The 17743-nt window shown below is 36.5% G+C and overlaps 1 protein-coding gene across 4 annotated transcripts in view; it reads left to right on the top strand.

Moving 5' to 3' along the window:
* The first annotated feature begins 361 nt into the window (after nt 1-361).
* fryb (furry homolog b (Drosophila)) overlaps nt 362-17743 on the top strand; it is a 37744-nt gene continuing 20362 nt past the window's right edge. For 2 of the 4 annotated variants that reach the window (XM_055226353.1, XM_055226352.1), the window contains exons 1-27: nt 368-546; nt 1145-1198; nt 1276-1415; nt 1677-1767; nt 2083-2162; nt 2386-2466; nt 4190-4358; nt 5178-5270; nt 5587-5685; nt 7512-7613; nt 8053-8156; nt 8251-8359; nt 9018-9104; nt 9525-9829; nt 10216-10323; nt 10449-10575; nt 10899-11012; nt 11131-11295; nt 12297-12383; nt 13018-13277; nt 14299-14488; nt 15061-15185; nt 16003-16060; nt 16193-16284; nt 16524-16696; nt 17120-17280; nt 17356-17466. In XM_055226353.1, the coding sequence (XP_055082328.1) occupies nt 427-546; nt 1145-1198; nt 1276-1415; nt 1677-1767; nt 2083-2162; nt 2386-2466; nt 4190-4358; nt 5178-5270; nt 5587-5685; nt 7512-7613; nt 8053-8156; nt 8251-8359; nt 9018-9104; nt 9525-9829; nt 10216-10323; nt 10449-10575; nt 10899-11012; nt 11131-11295; nt 12297-12383; nt 13018-13277; nt 14299-14488; nt 15061-15185; nt 16003-16060; nt 16193-16284; nt 16524-16696; nt 17120-17280; nt 17356-17466 (3405 nt within the window). In that variant the 5' untranslated portion in view covers nt 368-426. Of the gene's footprint in view, nt 547-1144; nt 1199-1275; nt 1416-1676; nt 1768-2082; nt 2163-2385; nt 2467-4189; nt 4359-5177; nt 5271-5586; nt 5686-7511; nt 7614-8052; nt 8157-8250; nt 8360-9017; nt 9105-9524; nt 9830-10215; nt 10324-10448; nt 10576-10898; nt 11013-11130; nt 11296-12296; nt 12384-13017; nt 13278-14298; nt 14489-15060; nt 15186-16002; nt 16061-16192; nt 16285-16523; nt 16697-17119; nt 17281-17355; nt 17467-17743 lie in introns of all 4 variants that reach the window. The other 2 variants (XM_055226355.1, XM_055226354.1) reach the window with 2 other exon arrangements.

The raw sequence follows: 17743 nt of genomic DNA, 5'->3' as shown, positions 1-17743 counted from the left end.
CAGGGTTTATTTACTATACCACAAATGCATAAAAGTGTTACAGCTCTTTACAGAGAGAAAAATGGTCCTAATTAAATGCTTTGCATACATTTTAGGATGGTGCATGATTATTATATAGTTCAAATGTGCGCACTTTGTTTTAAAAAACAAAGTGCGCACATTTTGGGGAGCTTGGTTCTGCTCACTTGTCTGCTTTTTTCCTGGTAATCCGAAGGATTATACAGTACTTCAACAAAAATGCAGTGTCTTTTGCAATCATACTGTAGGTACACTAGGTGGATTAATATAAAGTGTAGTGTATAAATAGTTTAGTTTAAAATAATTAAATATGTTTTCTCTGTCTCTGTCCATAGCCTCTCCAAGTGGGTCTGAAGCCGCCTGTCCCCGCCCGTTAGTGGAACAGTGGAGAGAAAGGGTCCTGTCGTCATGGCGCCGGTAAATGTGGACCCGGAGAGTAAACCGGGCGAGTTCGTCCTCAAGAGTCTCTTTGCAAACTTCACCTTGCTGTCAGAGCGCAAGATCAGGATCATTATGGCTGAACCGCTGGTGAGCTTTCTTTTTGGTGGATTACTGTTCTGACTGGGTACAATTACATGACCAGAAAAAAACAGATAACTACAATAATCAGATCAGCGCAATAATTAGATCTGGCATTTGACGTTTGTTTACATGCCCAAGAGAAATGATAATCAATGCTTTGTGAGATGAATAATGAATAGATGTTTAGTCTAAGTGTTGTATTTGGAAGACAAAGTACAGTTCATTTGAGTCTCTAACAGTTTCCTTTTGTTTTTGTCTTCACATTTGTCTAACACAGTTAGAAAGAACTCACTTACTCACATCAGATCAGATCTGTTTACATGTCATTTCAATCATGTAAACATTGTCTCCAGATATTCTCAGATATTCTGTGTTGTAACTTTATTGTTTGTGACCATTTAACATTCATTAAGCATGCTTACTTATTTGATGCTCTTTATGTTGTGTTACATAAAATCATTTTGGAGAGCCATTGACTGTTAGGGGATACAAGTGGATCCCACAGCCAAACCAATTATAAACCTCTGTATCTTGTAACATTGAGTCCTTTGTTATAGTGCTATAGGGCTAACAAGTGTACCTATTTTGTATCATTATCTTTCAGGAGAAGCCATTAAACAAGTCTTTACAGAGAGGAGAGGACCCTCAATTTGATCAGGTCTGCACTTGACACTGTTATACCAGAGTTAGACCAGGGTTAATGTCCCATTCAATCTTAATCTGTGTTTTGTGCAGTTGATGAGCAGCATGAGCTCTTTAGCAGAGTACTGCCTGCCTTCCATCCTCAGGACCCTGTTTGACTGGTACAAGAGGCAGAACGGGCTGGAGGATGAGTCTCATGAGTACAGACCACGGGCCAACACCAAGTCCAAAAAGTAAGAGACAAACCGAGAAAGAAAAGTATAACAGTTTAATTGTATACTGTCAAGGCCAAGTGTAGGCCTTAAAAGCATTCAAATTTGGTTGTAAATTTAATGGTTTTATAAAATGCAGCATCATCTTTATTTAACACTTTGTTAGAATAGGTCAGAAATTTGGAGCTAAACATTGTATACTTTACCTGTGAATGTGAGAACATATTTTTTTGTTAACCATATATTTTAAGTGAGAGTTTTGATAATTATTGTCTGTTGCAGCGATGAGCAACAAAAGGACTATTTACTGGAGCGGAGAGATCTGGCAATAGACTTTATCTTCTCTCTTGTTCTAATAGAGGTTTTAAAGCAGGTGAGTTAATAACTTTGTAAAAACGTTACTATAATCTAATGTACCATTTCTTCAATACATTCTTTCTGTTTATCTTAACAATGGGGTTGATTTCACATTTCTGTTATTGCTCGTGCACTATGCAGAGAGCCAAGTTATGCTTTTTAATATGCTAATGTATTGGTCTGGCCTAAATATGAAATGTGATTATTATTGCAGCAGTGGGCGTTTGTGTATACCGCTCAATGCGGCAAAGCTTCTTCCATATCTACTCTATTGTCATCACATCTTTCATTTGATTTTAAAATAACCAATGACCTTGTGCTTTTATTCAAGATCCCCCTTCACCCATTGTTAGATGGACTAATTCAGGAAGTAATCAACCTGGCCTTTAAGCACTTCAAATATAAAGAAGGGTAAGCTCCACTAACTGTATATATATTTTTATTCTTCTTCAGTACCAAAAGACAAAGTTTAAATCTTTCAACTGGACAAATCATTGTTTTACTCCTACAACGATTTGTCCAGTTGACAGATTTAAACTTCATCTTTTGCTATGGATCAGACCTGGACGACTCAGGGATTACACATACATCTTCTTCAGTAGTAGTTTACACAACATCTTTGTGCTTATTTTAGGTATTTGGGACCCAACACTGGTAACATGCACATTGTGGCAGACCTCTATGCTGAAGTGGTTGGAGTTGTAGCCCAATCCAGGTAATTGAACCAGCTGTTCAACAAAATGGATTTTCTGTGTTCATGTGGTGTTTGGTTAGGAAAACAAGTTACTTATTGTACCCATTTTGTACTGATGGTTGATAGAAAACTGCATTTGAGGCCTATTTATTATTCATTGCTTTTTGACCATATTTATCTGGAAAATGTTCTGTAGCACCAGTGTTTCAGTGGTAAGTATGCTCTACCAAAACAAAGGTCAGCAGTTTGATCTGTTGCTGTGTCCTCGAGCAACCACACTTTAGTCAGTCTACCCTAGGACAACTATATAATGCATTTTTATTCTTCTTAAATACTCTCCTATAAACTATTGTTTATGTCTTTCCCTGCTACAGTTTACCTTATTTAAGCTTGCTTGTTGTAGCTTTTTTGTTACATAGTTGTGGAAATCCAGGCCACTTCTGCAGCTGTGAAAACTTGAATATGCAGTAGCTACCTGTCCTCCTTTTGACCCCATTCACACTAGTATTACACATGGCGTCCATATGTCTTCAGGACACTGAGGAGTGCCTGCCTGTGGGCCACAGCTGAGTCTATGTGTTAGAAATGTATGTGGTTAATGGCATGTTTAGTGATGGACCTCTAACTCTGGGTAATATAATGTGAGAAAAAGACTTTTCAGAAGATTATTATTATTAAAGAGGTGTGGGTTCACAGAGCAGAAAGTCAAAGAACAGTTTTTATAACAAGTCAGTAGTCCAAATCTAGACAATGCCTTTGAATTTGGCGAGATCTATTGATCCAATTTTGTTAAGTGAAACAGGTCATTTAATCTAAACCTAAGCCACCAAGATCTAGCGGTCAAATACAGGCATGTTATAGGTAATACTCATTTCTTCAATATGCTTTATTCTAAGAGGGATTACACCAGCTCATGCTTTATATTGTTTATATGCAAGCATTTATCAGTATTCAACAACATTATCGACAAATGCTTAAACTTTAGTTGTTTCAATCACCAAAAATTAAACTAATCAAATTACTTATTATTAAACAAATAGTGAGAAACATTATAGTGAAAATACCATACTAGTTAATGACCAACTTCAATTTGCAAACTTCCAAATTATTTTCTTGTTTTAAATTGCTTTAAAAAAAAAAAAAAAAAAGACCTTATCAATTTCAAATCTAGTGATTAAGAATCAAGTTGGAGTACATTTGTACTGATCCTAAGGCAAAATAAATTGAGACGGTTTCATTTATTGTCAATGAATTATCATATATTACTAATATTATTTTGTAATTATATGGCACAGACGCAGTAGCTTAAAAAGTGTTCCCATACTTTATTCTTGCCACTATTTTTCATACATGCAGCCTGTCTAGTGCCTACAGTGTTTATTCGCTTCGTATTGAAACACTCAGCACCAGACGTGATCTCGTGATGACTCCTCCACTCACTTATCAGCAGTGCCAGCCCATGTGAAGCACGCCAAGCACCATAGACACCAGTGCATTGGCCCCAGAACAAGCAGGCACATACACATTCCCAGTACATCACCCCTCCACATGCCTTTCTAAATATAGACTGGGCAGTCGAGTCGTGTTGGTAAAATCTGTCCACATGGAGGCTATCTGCTGTAGACACAAACGCCCAAATCTTAAACATTACTCACTGTTTTTTCCTTTTTTTAATTACGGAGCCCTTAAGACTTTGCTCTGAAAAATGTTACATCTAATAATATTTAATGGCTTGTTTTGGCAGGTTCCCAGCTGTGAGAAAGAAGTTTATTTCTGAGCTTAAAGAGCTAAAGCAAAAGGAGCAGAGTTCGTACGTGATACAGTCCACCATCAGTCTGATCATGGGGCTCAAGTTTTTCCGAATCAAAATGTACCCAGTGGAAGACTTCGAGGCATCCTTTCAATTTATGCAGGTAGAGTTACTGTACATTCCTTTATGGGACATTGAGAGCTCATATTTCAAAATGATCAAACCCACTGTGCAAATACACAAGTCAAACAATTAGGTAAATATTATGACAAAAAGCTCTGTATTTTGAGGTGGAGTTATGGATTTTTGGCCAATTTACCTTCTACAGTTGTTCAAGTAGAATTTGTTTCCAGCCCCCCTTACATTGTTAATAGTTATTTATATAACCAATTTACTAGAAGAAATGTGAACAACTTATTTATAGAAATATTATGTATAAAGCATCGGCTATTATAATTTGGGGAAAATATTCAAAATTCGCCCAAAATTGTGGCTCTTCATATCGCTAGAGCTTATCGACCATCTGGATTGTAAACAACTGGTATTTGCACCAACTATGGAAAATACCCATATTGATCCATATCCCCCATAGACTTTGTGTGTAAACCAGACGCCATGGTCTGAATGCAGCATAAGACTTCCAGTAATTGTGGCGTAATACAGTACTAATGTGTGAGTGATGAAAAATGTCTTTAGAGTATAGTTTTGCCCTTGTACCAATGTCCCTTCCTACTTATACAATACAATACTGTGTGGTAGCACTTAGCCACATCTCCTTTCACTACTGAGAAGTTCCAGTGAAGTAATCAGAGGTTAAGTGCTCTGTTTATTGGTTTTGTGATGATGATTGCGCTCCTGTTTCCCATTTCTACTCCTGATAATGATTCAGGGCTTTACATCAGTAGCGTTTAGGAAGTATATATGCCAAAACAGCCTTCTGTTAGAGCCACTGATCAGCTCTGGGATCTGCTTCTTTCCTCAGGAATGTGCACAGTATTTCTTGGACGTGAAGGACAAAGACATCAAACACTCGTTATCGGGACTGTTTGTGGAGATACTTGTCCCTGTAGCTGCTGTAAGTGTATAAAACATTTTACTGGATTCCAATTAATATACCAGTGGTTGGATACAGTGTATATTGTGTCATCAGCATTGAGAGAATAATGTCACTATAGAAAATTTAAAAATACCAATGAAATGGTGGACTTCTTGAAAACAATGCAATAACTCCATATTATACTGTAGTATTATAAGTCGTATTATATTGGTTGTAGTTGTAGTTGTAAACTGACTAAGGATGCATCATGGAGGCCAGCTGCATTAAAAAAATAACAACACACAAATGAGATCAACTATTGCTGTGACTCACCCTTATCTGTTTTTGTTTCCAGACTGTGAAGAACGAGGTGAATGTACCATGTCTGAGGAACTTTGTGGAGAGTCTCTATGACATCACACTGGACCTATCCTCCCGAAAGAAACACTCACTGGTCAGTTCACATCCCTGTACTCTGCGTCAGTAGCCACCGCCATTCATCCTGCTGCCCCCATTAACAGCCATATGTTAAGGCTCCGCTGGACATGATAGGCTCTAAACACTGACAGATGGGTAATATTTTACAGCAGCAGGGCGTTACAGAGTGGAATCAGAAAATTTGATACAATATGGAAATTAAAACAATGGTCACTCAAATAGATTGTAATGAAATGTTTAACTGAGGCAGTGCATACATTTGAATCTCATTAAATAGCAGTGATATGCTTTCACAAGACAGGATTATGTAATATTTAGTTGTATGCTTCAATAAACCACATAAAATACACTTGATGACTCTTTAATTGTTATGGAAGCTACCTAAATTCTGGTAGAAGGTTAACAAAGTTTAATCTTACAGAAAATTAAAAATAAATAATTGTACACTACTACCTTGCACATACCTCATTTAAGTATAATGTAACAGCATGTAATGACAATCTAATAAACATTTAATCTGTCCCCTTTAACTCTGACTCCTAATCCAAACTACCATCTGATTACAGGTTATTAATAGGTTGTTATGTAGTAATGTGTAGTGTTAAAAAAAAAAGTGTGATCAGATAATTAAATGGGACAATTTTACTTTAGTGAGACTGTTTGTGGCAGAGTAAACATCATTAAATTATGACTCATTTTACTGTATAAAAATAATTTTAGCTTGTGATTGCACAACTAGACAGCTGTAGTAGACATCTGTAGTTTTTATGTTACGATTTGTCTATTTAGAAACAGCAACATCATCTACTAGCTTCTTAATGCTAAAATCATTGCACAAGCCACCTATTAATAGCTCTAGTCATAAATCCCTATACCTAATGCCCCTAAACATTCCAGGCTTCTATACGTGTTCAAAGGTGTCTTTGTTGTGGGCAGTCACCTTGTGTCTTGAAATATGCCTGTCATGAACCTGGAAAATTCTCTGAATTCTTAAACAAGTTGAGAATGTTTGGCATCTCTAAAACGTGACCACACCTCCACTCACAGATTTGACACTTGCCTCAGATACAAACAACAACATGTGAGACTAGAAGGAGCTCAAGTAATGTTTGGTATGATTGCGATGAGTTGAATTTCCGTAATTGTTATTCCTCTGAGCCAGACAATGAAATGAAAGACATCAAGAGACGGGTATCAAGCTCTCACCTTGATAAGGTACAACAAACAAATGCGTTCTCCAGGTTTGACAAAGGTCTAATTCTAGGTTGTACCCACAGCCACATGGTCAGACAAAGCATGATCTCAATGCTGTGTGAATGTGCCACACTAGAGGCCATAGAAACAGTGAGCTGATGACATGTTAACTTCATAAACAAATGGGACACCCAAGTTCAAGTGTGGGAACCCTATTTGGCATCTTTAACAGACACCTTTGGACATACAGGCCTTTTGTAGAGGAAGTAGAAGTACAGTTCTCTTTTTGGTATATTAAGTAAGCTTCTTTGGTTTTTGTAATACACCAGATATGTTGCCTTTTATTTGTCAATACGTAGAAAATTAAATTAAAAGCGCTTATTGCAAGCAACAAATATGTTATGTTAGGCAGGATACTAGAACATTCAGGAATCTGGGTTCAATATTATGAATAAATCACCATGATTATATTTCCATTATGTGTCACATATCTCTAAAAGGTGATGTTTTGTTGCTGAGGTAAAATGACAGGGGGGCGAATCAGCTTAAAATCCAAAGATAATTACATTAGACATACAAACACATGCATATTGTAGCAGCATCTATCTTATAAATGTTTTGCTATGTGTCCCTCTGTGTCTTGTTCAGGCGCTGTACCCTCTGGTGACCTGTTTGCTGTGTGTCAGTCAGAAGAATTTCTTCCTCTGCCGCTGGCACATTTTCCTCAACAACTGCCTTTCAAACCTCAAAGTGAGTTTTCCTGAGAAAGTATGTTTGTATTAATGATTGTTTCATTAGTCTGTTTAGTATGCTCACATTTGCAACTGTTCAGATCATAAATAAACAAACCTGCTGACACTTTTACTATGACTGAACAATTTGGGGAAAATGTTGAATTGTGATTTGGATTAGATTTTGTATGTATTCTTTAAAATTTGATTGAGCACACAGTAACTGCATCCTCCTATTTTGGATTACGTAAATTGAAGTATCAGCAGAATACGGTGTGAACAGGAATGCAGTGCAAATTCAGATTGAGATTTAAGGTTGTGACAATGGACTATGAATTGCATGACAAGCAGCATTTATTTTTGGTTGAGAACATTCTCTGACCCATGTTGATGTCTGCGTGAGGGATAGAGCAGGCACACATTTAATACAGTTATTAAAAATATGTTTCATTTGACAGAATAAAGACCCAAAGATGGCACGTGTGGCTCTTGAATCACTCTACCGCCTCTTATGGGTTTACATGATACGTATTAAATGTGAGAGCAACACTGCAACACAAAGGTAAGAGGCATGATGACTTCACAAATGCATTGCATAAAAAATACATAACCTATATTTAATATTTTTTACATATATTATATATTTATTTTTTTAGTCGTCTGACGTCCATTACCTCCACGTTGTTTCCTAAAGGCAGCCGCAGTGTTGTTCCCCGAGACATGCCTCTAAATATTTTTGTCAAAATCATCCAGTTCATTGCACAGGTTTGTACTAAAATAAAATCATATGAAATCTTATAATATCTACTCAAATGGCTTGCTATTATTATGATTTCTAATTTACTGAAATTGCACAATATAGATAACGTAAAAATTATAACAATCCTCCATCATACATTATTTATGAGTATCATAAAATTTACAAGGATAATAAAAGTCATTATGTATGATATAAATAGTATAAAAGTACTACTTAATGAAGAAGAATTGATAACCACGGTCCAGGTCCCAACTCTAAATAGACCACAATCCATAGGGGCATACCTAGCAACCATAATCTTAACAAGGGCTAAAACTTGTATAAATTAAACAGTAGTTTATAATTTGACAAATATAAATAAATAATGACTTATTTTGTTAAAACAATGATTATTACCCGAAAAATACCTTCCATATGTATAAATTGCCACAGCGTTTTGGATGTCAGGTGATGACTTAGGTAGGGGTATTCTGTTTAACAGCTCACAGATACTTAATGTACTTTCCAACTTTTTGTTTGCTAAATTTCTTTTGAAATTTCTACTTAACTGATATGAAATTATGATAAATATTTAGCATAGCATCATAATTAGAAAAAAGATATGAATAAGTCAAATGCACTTTAAATAATTGATCAGTTCACTGATCCTGTTTTCCAAATCAGGAGAGGCTGGACTTTGCCATGAAGGAGATCATTTTTGACCTGCTGAGTGTTGGGAAACCAGCCAAAGCCTTCAGTCTGAACCCTGAGGTAAAAATAACATAGTATCAATAACACACACGCGCGCGCACATGCACATAGACACATATCAGACAGTTCAATGCCGCATCCTCTGAGACTACAAAGGGGAGCATTCCTCATTTTATTTGTATTTGTCTGTCAGTGAGTCATATGGAGAACAGTATACGCTTTGTTTCAACTTTGACATACATCACACAGGACCACTGTAGGTAGAGTATGGTAATTAGAGAGTCATGTATCTGGATTGCTTAATACTTAATCATTTTGAAGGCTAGCGTAACTTTTTACTTACATTATTCTCTAGTGTGAAATGTACTTGTACTATGTATCCTATTCTGAATGCAATACTGTTAATGTGTAATAGGCTGGCATAAAATAAGTTGAGTTATAGTATTTGATTAATCCATATGAGTATGTTGTGTATTCCAGCGCATGAACATTGGTCTGAGAGCGTTCCTGGTGATTGCAGACGCTCTGCAGCAGAAAGATGGAGAGCCCCCAATGCCGAACACCGGAGCCACGCTGCCATCAGGAAACTCTCTGAAGAAAAAGAAGACATATCTTAGTAAAACTCTGACAGAGGAAGAGGCCAAACTCATTGGGATGTCTTTGTACTACTCACAAGTCCGAAAAGCTCTGGACAACATCCTCAGACACCTGGACAAGGAGGTGGGCCGCTGCATGATGCTGACCAGTGCACAGATGCTCAACAAGGAACCAGAGGACATGATCACGTAAGGAACTTTTCAACTGAAAAAGACACTATGTAACTTGCTTTGGCATGTTTCAAAAGTATGGCATTAGATTTAGGGAGTTGAGACAGCCAGTAGTAATACATGCTTTTGATACTGGATTATGGTGTTTTTGAGCAGAAAAACTGTCTTATTGGAATTAATGCGAGATAGATAATTTTAAACCATACAGTGGAACATTCCAGGCAAATCAATAACGTTTGGGGACAAGCTGAAAACTCTCCATCATAAAAAGTTACCATAAAGTCAATTTAGAAAGCAATATCAACAGTCTTAAATAAAAGGGGAATGGAAATAGTTATAATACCAATCTTTGTAACTTGGTCCTTCTATTTTTGCATGTCTTCATTGTACCTTTCCTTTTACAGTGGTGAGAGGAAGCCTAAAATCGACCTGTTCAGGACATGTGTGGCAGCTATTCCCCGAATCCTCCCTGATGGGATGTCCAAACCCGAGCTCATTGACCTCCTTTCAAGGTAATATTGTTTAGTAAAATACTCCAATCTAATATTGAGATGTAAAATTGAAAAGTTAGTAATTGCCTAAAACTGCTGTATCTACAGTATGCAAGTATGTTAATCTATATTGTCTTTTTCTTTAGGCTCACAGTGCACATGGACGATGAGCTTCGTCTAATTTCCCAGAATTCGTTGCAGAGTTTGTTACTTGACTTTTCAGACTGGAGGGAGGATGTCCTGTTTGGTTACACACATTTCCTTCTGCGAGAGGTATCATCAAAATCTCCATAAATCTAATGTGCTGTACAGGCTGTAATATTTGATGACATAATTACTTTATTTGTTAGCAAAAGGATTTTAAGGGATGAAATGGGGTTCTCAAAATAAAGTCCATAGACCTGTCACGTAATATAACAAAGCCAGAACTTATTTCATTTTTCAATTCAATTTGTCTGGTCAGTACCTAGTCAAATTATGGGTAAAATGCACGTCAGGTTTATGTGTGAACAGGGCCAGGTGTGCATGTGTGAATGGGGTAATTAAGCAGATAACTTTTTGGGTGACCCCATATCTCCCTCCTTTTGCCTCTCCAGGTGCAGGATACACACCAGGGTCTACAGGATGCCTCAGTGAAGCTCCTCCTTCAGCTCCTCACTCAATGGAGACTGGCCCTACAACTACAGGGGAAGATGAGAGGCGGAGTAGAGGTCTGTATACAGTCACAATGCATCAACTTTCAATTTCTACTTCATCAGAATGCATTGGTTCATATGTATCACAGTTGTTATAACTTGATACATGCCACCTCTCTCCCTTCTCCTCCAGGCCAGCCCTCGGGTGCCTGACAGATATCCACATTGCTCAGTGCTTCATGCTGTGGAGGGCCTAGCTCTGCTACTTCTCTGCTCCTGTCAAATCAGCACAAGGAAACTGGCTGTGGGAGTTTTAAGAGAAATACGCTGCCTCTTTACTGCCCTGGGACACGCTGAGGTACCGTTATCCCTCTGTAAATATTAAATTCAAATTCAATGTATTTTATTTCCATTAAATTAAATTAGTTAACTAGTGTATGAAATCTATGCTCTAGCTTTAGGATAAAAATTGAGTAAGTAGTAGTATGTGGATGAAAGAAGTTGTACACAAATCATAACAGCTGCTTCACATTTACTCTATTAGTTTTCATTTAACCCTTAATTAAGTCCCATTAAAAGACATTTTCAAGGGAGGCCTGGCCAAAAGGCACAGACGAGATAATGTATCTTTAAAAATACTACATGAATAATCACGGTAAGAAAACATTTTGAGTTAGCAACAATATAATATATTTTTTATGTTTTAATCATTCAGAACAGTGTCAAATTAGCCATAGATGCCATAGATCAATTCAATTTTATTTTTCACAATGATCAGTATAAGGCACACACATACACACACATAGCATATACACATACCCAAGCGCTTCACTTACTGCATACAGAAGTATATACTGTACACATATTTCTGTTCACATACTGTATGTATGCAAGTACACAGAAGACACTGTGAAAAACATGGACACACTAAGAAGCTGTATAATCTTATGAAATGGGGTCTATCACCCTGTGCAAGACAGCTTTTTGATGGCTAGGCATAAAAAGAAATAGAAACAGACAGAAAAAATATATATGTTAATAAAAGCATATGAAAGAGAATGAAAATTATTATTATTATTATTATTATTATTATTATTATTATTATTATTATTATTATTATTATTATTATTATTATTATTATTATTATTATTATTGTTATTATTATGAATAAGATAGTATTGTATAGTAGTATAATAAAATGAACTCAACCAGCTAAGCATAAGTTGAAGCATACATGGGGGACAGAGACATCAGAGCTCATGGTGCAAATGTCCTCTGAGTGTAGTTGTTATTATAGATGCCACATACACATGGCACACTTTTATAAATAGCTGACAGTCTAAATGTGTCTGGCTCCAGGATGACGACAAGCCCATGATCGAGATCATGGACCAGCTGAGCCCAACCGTAATGGACAGCATAGTTCATGTGGCTGTGTCAGACTCAGTAAGTGTCAAGTTTAATGTTATACTGTATTTTTAATGGGTGTGGAGTGAATGAATAATGCAATGTATTATTCATCGAATTATTGTCGATAATAAAAAGAAAATCTTATATCTTATATATATATATATATATATATATATATATATATATATATATATATATATATATATTACACACACAATAAGATACTGCGCAATCTTTCAGTTATATATATTCCACACTTTGGAGTTTATTTTGCTCTCCATTCACCATCTATTTTCAGATTGTTTGTACAAATATTATCTTTTTTTTTTTGTTATTGGAATAATTATATTGTTGATTCTCACAATGACCCAGTAGATACTATTGTTATATCCTTGGGCAAGACACTTCACCCACCTTACCTTCTCCAGTTACAACCAATGATGTGACAGGAAGGTGATCTTGCATAAAACATGATAACCCTGTAAGCCAATATGTCAGTGTGTATATTGAGTCAATACAATCCTGGATATGTATTTCACTTTTTGAATAGAAATACTCAGGCATTCACTTAAATTACACTGTTTGGTATAATCTAAGTTGTAGTTAGACTGGGTTGCACTTATCTCTCCCCTGTACTGTGGACATTGACTGTCTGACTCTCCTGATGTAGTCCACGCTGCCCCTGAGTCATCATGTGGACCTTCAGTGGCTGGTGGAGTGGGGAGCACGCCTCGTCAGCAGCTCCTACGATGTGAAGAGTCCCAGTCATGTCTGGATCTTTGCACAGTGTGTGAAGGACCCATGGGTGCTCTGTCTGCACATATTCTTAAGACAGGAGCATCTACCTAAACACTGTCCCATCGCTCTGGGTTACGCCTGGCCTTATGCTTTCACAAGACTACAACTGCTACTGCCTCTCGTTGACCCCAAGTAAGAAAATATCTCTTTTTGTTATATGCACCTTAAATGCAATGATCAGTCACAAAAATAACAGACTATTAGAGGTGTGTTGCACTTTGTATTCCAACAATTACTCCATACCATAATAGTTAAACCATCTTGACCCACCATTGATAAATACTGACCACTGCAGACCAGGCACACCTCTCTAATTTTTTAAATCAATGTTACTCTTGACAACCAATTTGTTTTAGTCTTAGTCTTTTACTAAGATCTATAGTTTTTAAATTATGATGCTTATACTGTAGTACTTAATTAACATTTTGCAACATGTACAAAGACTTGTTCCTTATGAGTTTTGTTGAGTCTGGCCCTTTTTAACAGAAAGCAATACATAATTTTGTCTAATCAACCTCATAACATTATTTCTGTACGAAATGTTTATGTGATGTAATGAATGATGTACATACACTGCCTGGTCAAAAAAAAAGTTGCCACCTGGATTAAACTAAGCAAATAGGTATGAACCTATAGGTACGTGTGAGGTCTAGGTTCAGCAACAGTATGTGCTCAAAGAATGAGGTCAGCTGACTACCTGAATGTACTGACTGACCATGTTATTCCAATAGATTTTTCTTTCCCTGATGGCACAGGCATATTCCAATATAACAATGCCAGGATTCATTGGGCTCAAATTGTGAAGGAGTGGTTCAGGGATCATGAGCATGAGTCCAGACCTTAACCCCATTGAGAATCTTTGGGATGTGCTGGAGAAGGCTTTGCAGAACGGTCAGACTCTACCAATGCAATATCTTCGTGAAAAATGTATTCAACACTGGATGGAAATAAATTTTGTGACATTGCAGAAGCTTATCGAAACAATACCACAGCGAATGCGTGCCATAATCAAAGCTAAAGGCGGTCTAACGAAATATCAGTGTGTTGACCTTTTTTTTTGGGTGGTGACTTTTTTTTGGCCAGGCAGTGTACTTTTAGATAAGAAAACATATTTCAGACAATGCTTATAGTGTGTATACTTTATTTCCAACAGCAGCCCTGTAAATGCCAAAAAGACGAGCACCGCAGGCTCCAATGACAGCTATATTTCTCTGTGGAGAAACTACCTGATCATGTGCCTGGGTGTGGCCAAGCCTAGCATCATGTCTCCTGGTCACCTGCGGGCCTCCACACCTGAGATCACCGCCACCACCCCCGATGGCAGTGTTACCTACGACAACAAGGTCTGTGTGCCTCCTGCTCTGTGAAGTACGGAAAATTATATTGGATAGGAAATACACTAGGTTGCATTGTTCTTGTTGAGTGATTTATTGACAACTGGAATGTGGTGTAAAAAGATAATTGTTTTTTTTTAGATTTTTTTTTTTAACAATATGCATTTTAAATTAATTATAGATTTCTTTTAAACATAAAGTATTATCATTGGATTTGAAGTTGAATGACTTTTCCCAAGCAGTGATTATTAATAACTGTACTGCACTAAAATACATTTGACATTTGAAATCAAGTAAATCGCAAGTCTCAACTACTATTGTTGAATGGCACATCTGTTTTCGCAAATTAACTTATCAATTATGGTCCATGAATGCAGTATATTGTCAATTAATCTATTGTACATTTTTCAAAGAGAATGAACAAATGTTTGTGTTTTAGATGGTAAAGTCTAGCCATTCTCTCAGAAGGCCCATATTTTCAATAATTCAGTAAAGACAAAAATGTATTTGATGATGCAGCACAAATGGTCCATAGGTTCTATATACCCATTGTCACTATATAAATTGCTGTTTTGTCTCAGGTCATAGGCACTCCTTCTGTGGCCTGGCTTTTGAAGCAGCTCGTCCCTTTGATGCGAGCCGAGAGTTTGGAAATCACCGAGTCTTTGGTGCTTGGATTTGGGTGCACAAATGCCCTGGTATTTAGGTATGATCACTATACCATAGAGTCATTACAGACATCAGTTATCTGTTGGAATACATATATTGTTTAAATTGCTACCAGAGTTCAACTATAATCAGTTTGGAATTGAGATATATATTTACAGAAAGGATATATTGTTTTCATTGCATGAGATGAGCAGTTGAGAATAAAGTTAATACAATTACTTAATGACTGAATTCTTCTCATCATACTAATATGTATCAGTGCATGGAGACCCTAAGTGTGGTATCAATAGTCACCATTCATTAATACTCTGTCTGTTTAGTGAGACAATTTAAGCAAAATAAGGTAAAAGATAATTTATTTTGGACTACAATAGAGCTTTGACCAGGTGCTAGATTTTCACTATGTTTCTTACATAAGAACATCCAAAGGTACAGTCCAGTGTGCGTCTTCTCTTTCCCCATCTGTCGTTGCATTCTCGTCATAACTGAGATTAGCAGCATACCTTTGTGGTATTGTGAGAAGGAAAAAAAGCATGGCAGATCAAGAAAGTGAATTCTTGGAAGGACAAAGATGTATCACATTTTTCACAAAGACAGAGGCACCATTGTAAAAGAGGGCTATGTCCTTTTATCAAGAACCAGCTAATTTCAGCCTGAAATGCTTTCCAAGAAGGGTTCATTGTTATTAAAAGGATTAAGGTCATGAAATGTGACTTGCATTATTACATGTGTGACTTACAATGACTTTTAAATGCTTTAGTTAACAATGTATTTTCATTAGCTCCTCTTAACACCTATGCTTGATTCTTGATTTTAGTGGTTTACAAATTGATTTTTACTTTATCAATTTGTAGGGAGTTGGTTGAAGAACTCCATCCACTGATGAAGGAGGCACTTGAGCGAAGGCCTGAGGTAAAAACAAAGATGTATGGTTGAAATACTGAGCATCTGTGCAACATCTGTGCTTGAGATCGAATCTGTTTTTTTCTATTTACTGAGTGTTTTTAATTATACTGTTATTTGATTGTTATTTGACTGTTGCAGAACAAGAAGCGCAGAGAGAGGAGAGATCTTCTGAGGCTACAGCTGCTGAGAATCTTTGAGCTTTTGGCTAATGCGGGAGTTATTAGTGACAGGTACATATGAGATTTACTTTTTACCTAATCATGTCCTACAATCCTTTCCATAGCAATAATTTGTTACTTGACTAAACCCATTTACTGGTCAAATTTATTGGCCAAATGTATTCAAATGATGTTTAATCTGTGTTCAATTTTGTCTTGAATCCAAAATGCATCCATAAAGCGGATGATCACTGGTTATCTAAACATTTGTACATGTAATAACTTAATACATAAATCTTAATATTTTGCAGCACAAATGGGGCTTTGGAGCGTGACTCTTTGGCTCTGGGTGCCTTGTTCCTGGAGTATGTGGACCTGACACGGATGCTTTTGGAAGCAGAGAATGAGAAGGAGCTGGAGGTGCTCAAAGACATCAGGGCTCACTTCAGTGGGATGGTGGCCAACCTCATTCAGTGTGTCCCTGGTAAATAAATGGACATACTTACATATAATGTAATAACTAACTGCCCGGCTTGGTATAATGCTTCCAAAATGCTGTCAGATTTTCATTATGGCTGCTAACACATTTAGTCCTACTAGCCACTTTGGCCAGTTGAATTTTATATAGTCCTTATAACCTTGACTTGTTTTCCTATAATGTAAGAGCATAACATTTTTAGACAGTTTGATTTCCCTGTCCAAACACAGAATACAATTTAACATAACTAATATATAGTGAGAACATTTTATTTAAATGTATAAAAATAGTAGTAGTACTAAAATTTGAAAAAGATTTTTCATAATGGCAAAAAGTATAATCATTTAAAGCATGACTAGCAGTATAAATATTTGTTATTCTTCTATTACACAATTACAAAGCTTTGTTAAATGTACTTTTCATTTGCAGTGCACCACAGACGTTTCCTCTTCCCTCAACAGTCTCTAAGGCATCACCTGTTTATACTATTCAGTCAGTGGGCTGGACCCTTCAGTGTTATGTTTACACCTTTAGACCGATACAGTGACCGAAATCATCAAATCACACGCTATCAATACTGTGCCCTCAAGGTAAAAAACTGGAGCAAAACTAGGTAATATTTCCAATTTATATACAATATATCATTCTAAATGTTTCTTTTTCAGGCGATGTCAGCTGTTTTGTGTTGTGGACCAGTGTTTGACAATGTGGGTCTCTCTACTGATGGCTATCTGTACAAATGGCTCGACAACATCTTGGCCTGTCACGATCTACGGGTATGTCAACCTACAGCAATGGTTCATCTCATCCTATTTTATTTCTTTTTAGTTATGTCAGAAAACAGCTAAAAATGAAAAAAGCTATTCTAGAATTAAAAATTATGACACACCAGATACAATTCAGAAAAGTGATTCATATATATTCAGGGTAAAGACATTACCAAGAGTACATTTTTATTATATCATTAATACTGTGTTTTGGTTTAAGCAGTAGTAGAAGTAGTAATTGTTGTAGTACTATTAGTACTCAGATCATATTACATGTGATTTTATT

The sequence above is a fragment of the Periophthalmus magnuspinnatus genome, chromosome 14 (assembly GCF_009829125.3).
Source record: "Periophthalmus magnuspinnatus isolate fPerMag1 chromosome 14, fPerMag1.2.pri, whole genome shotgun sequence".
NCBI classification, from domain to species: domain Eukaryota; kingdom Metazoa; phylum Chordata; class Actinopteri; order Gobiiformes; family Gobiidae; genus Periophthalmus; species Periophthalmus magnuspinnatus.
The sequence above is the reverse complement of the archived record's forward strand: the minus strand, read 5'-3'. Positions and strand labels throughout refer to the sequence as shown.